The sequence below is a fragment of the Lycorma delicatula genome, chromosome 10 (genome assembly GCF_047948215.1).
Source record: "Lycorma delicatula isolate Av1 chromosome 10, ASM4794821v1, whole genome shotgun sequence".
In the NCBI taxonomy this organism is placed as follows: Eukaryota; Metazoa; Arthropoda; class Insecta; order Hemiptera; family Fulgoridae; genus Lycorma; species Lycorma delicatula.
Genome location: NC_134464.1, coordinates 90730149 through 90742264, shown reverse-complemented (window position 1 = coordinate 90742264; position 12116 = coordinate 90730149). Strand labels below are relative to the sequence as shown.

General features: G+C 33.6%; 1 protein-coding gene across 1 annotated transcript in view; it reads left to right on the top strand.

The window, feature by feature from the left end:
• Appl (amyloid-beta-like protein) overlaps positions 1 to 12116 on the top strand; it is a 137842-nt gene that overhangs the window by 77735 nt on the left and 47991 nt on the right. The window contains exon 3 of the mRNA XM_075377867.1: positions 8876 to 9091. Coding sequence (XP_075233982.1) covers positions 8876 to 9091 — 216 coding nt within the window. The remainder of the gene's footprint in view (positions 1 to 8875; positions 9092 to 12116) is intronic.

Here is a 12116-nt window from a genome sequence, read left to right as displayed (position 1 = left end):
AAACATTACACATTATTATACTAAAATTTGTAATGCTAAAAAGTATCTTGGCCTATTGTTTTTTTTATGTTAAAATGAAAAACAGTGTTATTAAACATCAGTAACATGCACCAGATTGCTGTAACTTTTAAGTAAAGCACTTTTCAAAATACAAATTAAATATTTTAGACGTATCAATAATTAAGAAAATCAATTTTTATGATTGAGTACCAAATACAAGCAATACCATATGTTAAGATATGGAAACAACACAGTCCTAAAAAATTTACTAAATACCAAACTAAATTTAGCATTTTATGTAATGAAATTAACCATTCTTTAGGATTTGTTAAGGGTTTTTTTTTGAGATCACTATTAAACAGACCATTGAATGCTATTTTATCATTATTAATGGAATATTTAAATAATATATTATCTCTATAATGATGTTAAAAAAAAATCTTAAATACTATTCAAATAAAGCTTTGCTTCAATACGAAATGTATTTTTACTGATGCTTGTTTTTACTAGGTTTTTTAATTGACGTTTTTGCAATTCATATAGCAGGAAATAAACAAACATATATGCCTGTTTTACTAATTATAAAATTAAAAGATTAATATAAACACATTAATTGGTCAAGCATAACTATGATGTAATGACTTGCATCCAGGGCTATCACAGTTGCATGAAAAAGCTCATGAATGTTTATCTTTCGCAAATTTTAAAAAGTTAATTAAGAAAACTTTAATCTCAAAACCATGATTTAAATACAGTGGAACATCAATTATTTGGATTACTCTACGTAAGGCCAAATCCAGATAATCGGAAATCTGGGTAACTGGAAAATTAAAAAATGTTTACTATGTACTGGACATATCATTCTAATGTTAAATGGGTGTACATTAAAAAATGAAAATATAAAAATGTACTCTTATGTTAGAGAAATTAAAAAGATACTCAGAACATATATACAATGTAATAAAAAACACGTTCAGTAATATATTTAAAAAATCAAGTGAGTAGAAATTTGCCAATTAAAAAATCAAAATCTACAAAAAAAAATCTGAAAGAAATAGAATTTACTGCACTTAAGTTTTATAAAAATGTATTTAAAAAACTTATGAGAGAAAACTAACAAAAAGCATATTGTAGAACAATTAAGTCACTATGTTTATTATAAAAAATATCTTCTTTTTTTTTAATTACAGTTTGTTTAATAGAATAAAACTTAGTGACAGTCAATAATTAAAACATGACTTTAAGAATACTATTTCTTATTTAAAAAAAAATTGTAATCTATACTTCCTTACTGTTGATTGTTTTGTCTATGAGCTGCAAGATCACATAATCATGTTAAACCAAGAAATATGTGTGGAATCACATGCTGTTTGTCATTCCAATCTGTCCATAAAAAAACAAACATTCATGAACTTTTTCACATAACTGTGACTTCCCAGGAAGCAAGTTATTTCATAGTTTATGTTTGACCATGTAATGTTTTCCAAGTTAATTTTATAATAGTTTTCTTAAATTTATATATGTTTTGTGATATACCCCTGGCAGCTCGCAAAATCATGTTACCGACCAAAGCCATTGCAAGTGTTGTCAAGTGTTCGATGCGGGTTTGGTGGTCATTACCGCACTTTAACTTCTATGGTGACTTACCAGGTATTCCTGCATACTCTGTTTCCAGATGCTTTGCAGGGTAAAGCAGAGGTCGGCATTAGGGCAGGGGCTTAGCCCTACCCTAGCGTATGGTCTGTAGATCCCATACATATAAATAGAGTGGTTTCTCGAATGGCACTGTAAAAAGCACCGGGGATTGACCAATTTGACCCGGATATATTATTCCATCTGCTGCCTGTCGTAAGAGAGACGCTTGGCAGTCTGTTCTCAGGGTGCCTAAGCTGGGGCTGCTTACTGACTTGTTGGAAAGTGGCTTTGGTAAGGGAGCTCTTAAAACCAGGAAAAGTCCCTAGTGAGGTCGGTAGTTATCAACCCATCAGTCTCTTTCCAGTAATCGGCAAGTTGCTTGAAAGGCTGGTTGTGGAGTGGCTGTTGGAAAGCATTGAGGTGAACTGTTCTAAATAGAGGCCAGTATGGATTCACGAAAGTGGTTGGCACCGAGGGTTGCATCTTAAATGGTCTTGCTGAGGTGGAAAATGCCGACTGTAAATAGATTTTGGCAATTTTTATAGACGTAGAGGCAACATTTCCTTCCTTGTGTTGGAGTTCTGTCCTCTATGAGTTGAAATGCCGCAATGTTCCCGTAACCCTGCAGACCGTGGACATGACTATTTGTCTAACCATACAGCTCTGTTTAAGGATGCACACCTAGCTTTGGAAATCCGTTACCAGGGGAAGCCCGCAGGGTTCTGTTCTCGGTCCCCTGCTGTGGAACCTGGTATCACGGATTTCTGGGATTGACATTTCCAGAAGGGGTCATGGCCCAGGCTTTCGCCGATGACTGTCTTGTTTTAGTTTGTGGTAATTCACAACCACAGCTGGAAGATCGGGTGCAGGCAGCCCTGTTAACTGCAGAAGGCTTGATGGACAATCAAAATTTAAAGATTTCTGTGCCCAAGATGAAGTTTATGCTTCTCAAGGATGCAGACAAATTATCGTACAGTCGTAACCCCCACATTAAATATAAAGGCTGTGTAATCAGCCAAGTTAGAGTTCATAAGTACCTAGGTGTTTTGTTTGATGAAAAGTTGTTGTTTAACAACCACATTAGGCAAGTAGTGGCAGACGCCATCTCAGTGATGCACAAACTTAGGAGGTTGCTTGGAAAGAATATGGATTGTTGGGGCATCAAATGTGCATGGTGTACCGAGGTGTCTTCAAAAGCATGACCTCTTACATAGCACCATTTGGGCGCATAGGTTGGATATGAATAGAGCACTTATTCAAAATTTAAGGAGTACCCAACACAGAGACTTAATTGTATGTACTGGTGTTTTTAAAACAACCTCCTACGAGGCTACTACTGTATTGAAAAAGGCTCTACCAATCGATTTAGTGGTGAAAGTTTGGGCAGCCATGTGGAGATTGCGAAGAGGCCAGGAGGCTGAGGTATTTAGGATGCAATTTCGAGCTGGGCCAGTACCAGAGCGGAACAGTGATCACAATGCACTGTATCTAAATTTTGTTCAGCTGCTCATCTCCTGCCTGCGGAAGAGACTCCAGAGCCTTGCGATGGAAGCATGGCAGCTGGAATGGGACACCAGGACTAAGGGAAGATCCTTGTATAAGTTTATACAGGATTTGGGGGATGGTATACCTCGAATTTGTTTTTAAGAGCATTAGGTGCCTGGGTGCTTACCAACCATGCTAACTTGAACTAATATCTGTTTCTGTTCCACCTTGCAGCTGATGAGCTGTGGGTCTGCGGGGAGGTCCAGTCAAATGAACACCTGATCTTTGACTGCCATGATCTTGGTGTGGGGGGGCAGAGACTTTGCCACCCTGGAACTTAGAGGTCAAGAGGAAAATTGGCCACTCACAAGCGATGAGTCAGTGTGGCGATACCCGCATTGTCGGACCGTGTGGGAGCCTAGATGCGGTTGCTTTGTTCAACCCGGCATCCGTAGTTTGCTTAAGGAAAAGACTCTTACCCCCATTACCATGGGAAGCTAACCCTGAGTATGGCTGACCACCAGCCAATTATGGCTCCAAGCACTACAAAATGGTGGACAGGTACATGCTGGCATTCAGCGACCTAGGCGTGGCAGTGAATAACAGCCTAGACAAAATAATTTTTATTATGGATTTCATATATGTTTTTGTAGTTGACGGGGTCCGCCTACCCATTTTAGCAAATATATGACAAGTGAGCGGTTGGGACATGTAAACCGATGGTGTATGGCACCACGCTTAATTCGCTCATGCTGTTAGGTAAGCTCTAGGAGCTATGTTAGGATACTAGTTGCTAAACTGTTCGAGGCTCAGTTGCTGTTTGTCGCACGGACATTCAGTCTTATGCTTTAGGGTGACCAAATCGGGTGGTAGCGGGAGAAATGCCAAGCACATTAATTATGTTTTGTGATAAACAGATTGCAAAAAGGTCAATTAAAAACCCAGTAAAAACAAAGATCAATAAAATACATTTCCTGTTGATGGAAAGCTTTATTTGATTAGTATTTTAGATTGTTTAAATAGTATATTAATTGTTTTTTTTTAATTTCTTAGTGTGGATATAAGCAGTCCCGATTGTTGGACATCTGGAAAGCCAGTGCTCAGTATTTATTTAGTATTATTGAAAATTCATTAACATCTGCCTAATTTTAAATATTTTCGCATCATCAACAAGTAAAAATTTGAATTTGAATTTTTTTTTTTTTTTAATAAGATCAAAATAAAATCTTTACTCAGTTATCAACTTTCTCTACATTCGTCTGTTGTTATATCTCAACAATAGTTTTCCTTCCCAAATTGTTTCTGATAACACTGATATGGGTTGATTTCTCAAAGTGCACTGTGACAAAAATAGATTTTAAAAATTTTATTTCAGCAGCTGCAATTATTTTTCCTAGCTGTGCTGCCCTAAGCACCCACAGTTTATATTGATACAACAATAAGGAAGAGTATTGCTAATACATAATTTATGTAAATAATGAATACTTGAGAGAGAAAAGTCTTAATATATGGAAATAAAACTTTTTCAATTAAATTTTTTTTTATTCACTGATTTATGGATCACATTTCAAAAATTTGATATTTAATGATGATTAAAGAATAAAATTATACAAATTTTAAGAGGTGTTGTTTGTATAAATACAAATACTGTTTTTTTTTTTATCAGATTCAAAATTGAAGTAATGTTGAGAAATATATAATTAATAATTTTATATTTTGTACAGTTATACTATTATATAAAGAGGAAGCGAGTTTTTGTTTGTTCAGGATAAACAACGAAACTACTTAATCAATCACAACTAAATTTTTATCATGTTTCTTGGCATAAATAAGAAGGTTTTTAGATGTATTTCATTCAAAAAAAAATCTGATATGGACACCACATGACTTCCTTGTACACCTATTAAATTACATTTATACATTTTTTTAAATGAAAACTACATAAAATTTTATTTCATTAATAATTTCTGCTATTTTTTTATTTTTTTTTTCATTATTCATCGTAAATTTTTGTTTACAATGAGAGGTTAATAACTATCAATATATGTAAATAAAAAAAGAAAAAGAAGATGAAGTCTGATTTGAACCGATGTGCCTTCTCCTAAGATCCAAATATTTCATTAATTAAAGTTTTATTTGGCTATAACTCTGGAACCAATGAAAATATGTAGCACTTACGATATATCATTGAAAAGCTCTCAGTGAGGGCTTATTACTGCAGTTAAGAAAAATTCCAAAATCCAAATTGTTTTGGATTTTGGGCTTTTTTTTATATTTTTGGTCCATTCAATTGCAATCAAAAGGGGAGGTGCAGAACTAGATGTTAAAACAGTCCTAAATCCAAAATTTCAACATCCTGTGGCTAATTGTTTTTGAGTTATGCGAGGTACATATGTACAGACATCATGCCGAAACTAGTCTCAATGGATATTTCCATTGAAATCTGAAAACCAAAATGTTTGCGATCACAATACTTCCTTTATTTCGTACAAGGAAGTAAAAAAACAAAAATATATATATATATGTATAGTAGTGCAGATTTGCCAGTTGAAGCACAAACTTTAATGAATAAAATTGAAGAGTTTGAACTGAATGATTCAAATCAATCGAATGAATAATATTACAGAAATAATAGAATTGAATTTACGTTAAATAAAATAATATTAAATTTCTATTTAACAACAACGGGCTTCCAGTGGGGCTCCATGTGAGTGATGAGGTATGTGAGCACCTGGAAGGCTAGACCAATCAACTGGTAATAAATGGGGTGCCCCTGGTCCATTTTGGAAGGTGCAGTGCGATGCTCTTGTAATATCTCTGCAAACAATTGTCCAGTTTTCAGAATTCAGATGGGGTATTTGTTAGTGGGTTGAAGGCTAACTTTTGCATTCATCAGGTACACTCTTGATCTACAGATGCCGGTTATTCAGAAATGTTATCTAAAAATTAAAAATGATTTATTAAAACATGTAAATAATAAATAATCCATTATAGTGCTGTACTTCTTACTTAGGTCGCTAGGTGGCAAGCTGCTAAATTCTCATGCTCTTTTCTTACAGCAAATCACTCCCAAGATATTTTTCAGTAGAGATATTTTCAATAGAGGTCTTACTGAAATTGAAGACAACATATCTTGACTGATTCATAATCAATGCCAAGCAAAAACTACTGAAGTTAAATTGATGAAAATTTTTTTACATGTTCTTCTTACAGTGTAATTGCATACTAAAGAAAGGATTTTTTGAAATTCTGATTTTAAAGGGGTAAAATGGAGTAACAATGAAATTTACTTACTATTTTTATAATTTCTCAGTAACAAATGAGATATCAGCTTGATTTTTTTGTGTGTGTAATATTCATGTAAATATGTAGAAACCAATTTCTAGATTTTTTTAAATTCTGAATATCAAAGGTTAAAATAGATTTTTGAATTTTTTTTTAAACCCTTGGTTCTGTTTTGATTCTTTTAATTTCTTGGTAGCAAATGAAGAAATCAACCTGTTCTTTGGTGAGTGTAATATTCATGCAAATAAACCAGTTTCTAGATTTTTTAAATTCAACCTTGAAAGATGGTGAAGAAAGGTAAAAGAAATTTTGAACAATGATTATAAATTTTCCCAATCCAGACTGTACTAAACAAGATATTCATCAGATTTGGGCTTGTAAATACTCTTCAAATAAATATTTAAAAACCATTTTCGGGTTTTTTTGTATTCCATTTTTTTTTAAGGGATGCTGTGTTGTTTTTAAGGTATATGGTGCTGTGTCTCTATCAACACAGCCATTGTCACCATTACTGTATGTATGACTGGCTACACCTGCCTCCGGTTAGTTGACTAAAAAACATAAAATAGATTGACCACTTCAGTAAACATAAGTAACCATATAGCATGGGTGAAGCTGCCACGGGGAACTAGTTTTAAATAATTAGAAAATGATTCCATTCTTTCTATTGTTCATTTCATAAGTTATTATAGGTTGTTATTCAGGGGATATTTTATGGTATTTTGTGTTTGTCCATGCTTGCAAATGTTATTAATAGCAAATAATAATTGTAATTTTAAAATTTGATGTAAAAAAGATTTTGGAACATGATAATAAAATTTTGATTTTAATATTAAAACTTGTTATATAAAGTATTACCCATCCAATGTTGTTAACAATTTGTTTAGCTAGGGTGGTCACATGTACTTTTGTTACAACTAATTGGGCTACTACTTTTTCTCTTTTAAAGAAGACTGAAGTACTTTTAAGCACCTGGTTTCTAAAGCATGATAAAAGATATCAGCTGTTTTTTTTATCCTTCAGTATGGTGGCTAATCTAAACACTATGATTAATTGAAATATAGTTTTAGTAAATAAATCAACTGTTTTTTACATGTTCATGTAAAATGTATTATAATATAAAAAATACTCATTGATATCAGATTAAAAAATATATAATATTTACTCTAAATTATTTTTTTTAAATTGTTCCATTTATGAATGTAACTTAAAAATTTTAAAGTTTTATTTTTTAACTGTTTATATCTGATCTAGCTTGAAAAGTTGTTAAATTAAATATAAGTTTTAATTAATATAAGTTGTTATATTAATGTAGTTAATTTTTTATAAAACTTTCAGGATTATTTTACCCAAATAAGATTAAATACCATATTTCATTTTTAACCTAAATTTTACTTTTCAGTTATATGATGATGTCAAAAAGGTATTTTTGTTTTACTATAACAATTTGTAATCTCAGTTTTAGAATTTGAATATTTAGAGTAGTAAACCTTTATCTGGCATTACATTTAGTACACCTGTTTTCTTTTTAAAAAAGGGTCGGTTGTTTATCTGTAACATAATGGCAAGTTGAAGCAATCTAAATAATGCATTGCTTCACTACAAGGAGAGGTGTGTTAATCTGTAGCTTTACACTAACTCTCCAAATTTTTCTTAGGGTTGTTACATGTGTAAAGCACCTGAGGTACTTTGAGAGACACCAGATAGAGTTGCTTTTTCTAAAAGTAATGATGTTTGCTTCATACCATATATCATATACTATGGTGATTTCTGTGGTAAACAGAAAAAAACTATCACTTGCAGGATATCTATATTGTCATCTGAATTTCAATGGGCTTGGTTTGTTTAAGTATAACAATATTTCTATGACTTCTTGAAGAAGGCACTTGATTTCCAAGTGCCTTCTCATTTTCTATATTAAGCCTGGCATGATATGATTTTACTTTTAAAGGCTATGCCATTTTTTGGAGAAAATTGTAACTTGTACCAAGTTTCCTACAACCATTATGGTTACAATACTTAATATACACACTTGCAAATATATATAAAACATTCATACTTAAGGCTTTGCTTTTAGTATGTTTGTACCCAAAAAATAAAAATAAAACCTATAAAATTTGTTTAAATTTTTTTTAAAAACATTTTTAAATTTAGTTTTACTGATTTTAGTTTTACTATAAAATACTTTGAAATTAAATTTAAAATTGATTTTGTTCCTTCTATTACTAACAATTTAAAGGATATATGAAGTAAACAAAATAGAGATATGCAGTTATAATATTAATGAAATAGTAATATAAATGAAAAATCTTGTATAATGTTATAATATCCCTAAAATTTTGTAGATTACATATATTATTAACATAAATCATTTTCTTTTTATATTTTATTTGTTGTCGTATAAAGAAAGATCTGTAATTTTTTTAAATGTGGAATATTATGTAATTCAGTATTTTTTTTTTTTTTACAGAGGGTCCATTCCAAAGTGATGCATTACTTGTACCAGAAAATTGTTTGTTTGATCATATTCATAACCAGACAAAATGTTGGGAGTTTGATCGATGGAACCAGACAGCTGCTCAGTCATGTCAGGATCGGGATTTGACATTGAGAAGCTTTGCCATGCTTCTCCCATGTGGTATTTCACTCTTCTCTGGAGTAGAATTTGTATGCTGTCCTACAAAGGGTGAGTTGAGTGTGTTTTAAATAAACTGTCAACACTCATGTATGTATATTTATATAAGTCAAAATTGTTATCCTACTGTAAGAGATATTTATGTTTTTATAAAGCACTTACGTATGAAATAAAACTGAAATATGATATACATACCCATTTTTAAAACTGTACATGTTTCTAGTAACTAGTATACTTGTCTTTATATAAAATAAAATATCATAACCAATTTATATCTTTTTTGTAATAACAGAATATTTATAACAAATTTTCTTCAGAAATAATTCATTATGTTAAAAATTGTTCTGCTAAAGTTTTGTCCCTTCATAAACACAGTTATAAATCCGTATCTTAAGATATATTTCAGTGATAATTTTACTTTTTATCACATGCTTTCTTTACCAGTTATAATATAAATAATTTATTTTTACTATGAAATATTGATTATAAACAATCATGTCACCTTTTTGACAGGTCCTTAAAGCTTGCAATGTTTGCATTCTATATTTACTAGCCCTCTTAATTTTCTCTTGAACTCAGATTCAATGTTAATCAGATTACCTAGATTAATATATGTATTTAGCAATTTATCTAAGCTAATTCATGACTTCTCTCTATCAGTATTTTAACTAAAACTACTAATATTAAATCTAAACATGAAAAAAAAGAAAAAACTAAAATCTCTGTTAATCAAACATCAGTCAACAATATCTGATTTTAATAATAGATTCTCAATTTAATCTTCCCTAATAATTTTAGTTCTTGACCAATATCCATCACAAAAAGAAAAAAATTAAATCAATAAATCTATTGGTAAAAAACTGGTAGACAGGACAACAATTATGATAAGACCGGTTAAGCAGTCTGAACTACAGAGGGGCCAATTGGTAGCTGATAGAGTAGACTCAGAGGTGCTTCTGGGTGAGATTGAAGAGGAGAATTGGGGGCAAGTGTACTCTTTAGTGGTGGACTGGCACAAGAGGAGAGAGGAGTCGTAGAGGATTTGTACTGGACTCTGAGGACAATACAAGACTTAAATGTAGCAGTTAAATTTGGAACAGTGGCGAACAGTGTGGTGGTTACATTATACAAAACTAGAGTACATGGGTAGGAGAAAGGGAAACAACAAGATCATTTACCTAGAGGACACAAAGACTGATAAAGTTGTTGGTAAGGGAGCTCAACACCGGACAGAGTTCTCTACAATTGTTTTAAAGGCCGAGGGGACCAAATATTCAGACCTCTTTTAAAAGGTCAAAGAGGGTGTAAACAAGGAGGATCTCTCTCCTTGATCAGGAGAGATCTCTCCTGGAGATTCTCTCAGTTAAAAAAGGTTGGGAGGGAGGCTCTACATATGAGGGTGAGGGTACCCAAGAAAGAAGTTGGGATTGTCCAACAAAAAATGAAGGAGAAACTAAGTGGGATTAGTGTCACCAATGAGTCAAGGAATCGAGATTACATCCACGTGAAAGACTTGGAGGAAGAAGTGACCAAAGTGGAGTTACTAGTTGTAATCAGGGAGGTTATGGGGGGATAGTGGTAAGGAGGAGTTAGTGAAGGTGACCACTCTGCCCAGCTTATGGAAACATGAAGAATGCCACAATAGCAATGTTGGTATCGGCAGTGATGGTGATAGCGGTCAAGGAGAGGATTTGTGTTGGATGGGTAATATGCAGGGTTGTACTGTGAAGGGAGGAGCCCTATTGCTAAAATGTCTGGAGTTGGGGCACTTGGCAGCAAAATATAGTGGTCCAGACAGGTCATCAAGGTGCCACAATTGTGATGAGGAGGGATATATGGCCAGAACATTTAATTTGAAGTCAAACTGTATGAAGCGTGAAAAAATAGGTCATCATCAGAGGGGCAGTACCCTTTGCAAGCTGGGTGATGGTTAGTTACTTGCAACTTAACACAAATCATAGTGCTGCCGCATATGATACCCTTTTTGAGATAGGGAGAAGAAAGGGGGTGGATCTACTTCTAGTGTTGGAACCAAACCTTAGAAAACTTGAGGAGGATGGTTGGCTGGCTCACTGATAGGCTAAGGAAAGAGGCGGTTTACAGGATCGGTAGGCAGAAACCATTTCTGGCCAGTGGAGAAAAGAAAGGCTTTGGGTTGGATTCCCAGATTTTGTAGTCTGTAGTACTGTAGTCAGCATCTATATTTTACCTAATTGCGCAGTTTGCAAGAATATGAGGAATGTTTGGAGAACCTGGGGAGTCTTGTGCATCTCCAGGTGAAAGATGTGGTTGGGACAGGGGATCTAACTGCCAAGAACGCAGCTTGGGATTTCACGTAACTGATCACAGAGGCCAGTTATTGGAGAAGCTCATGGCAGATCTGGACTTGGTCAGCCTAAATGAAGGTAAGGTGTGCCTACCTTGGTGAAGAACGACGACTGCTCCTTTGTTGACGTCATGTTTGTCTCACCAAGGTTAGCACAGGGTTTGAGCTGGGAGTATCTGGCAAAGAAAGTTTAAGCGAACAAGTGGCTTACTATTCAAGATTGGAGCCATGCAGGCACAGAGAATGAGTGCATGTGAAGGTAAGATAATTTCAGAGAGAGGCCTGTGTAAATTTAAGGGTAAGATTAGTGAGTATCTTGGTCACCTGGATGACATAATACCAGAGTATCTAACTGAAGTGTTGACTAAGGCAACGGCGGAATCTTTCATAAGTAGAAAACAGATCAAGAGGTATTGGTGTACAGACACTGTAGCAGTGTCAAACAGTGAATGTGTGAAGGCTCGCAGAAAGTTGCAAAGAGCTAGAAGGAGGGCAAATGAGGAGAAGGTCCTGCAATGTATGAGACAATTAAGGGAGAAAAGAATGAATGATATACAGAAACAAGATTTTGATGAGTAAGAAAGTAAAATAGAAGAAGCTGTGTAATTAGTCAGAGGACATTTAGGATAATGCTTCAAAATTGTTACTAGCAAGTTTGGGAGGACGCTACCCATGTTGTCAGAAAAAATGGTGAGACAGTATCAAAATTCTTTTTCCAAGCCAGCATTGCCAAAGCAGAAGGGAAGTTGT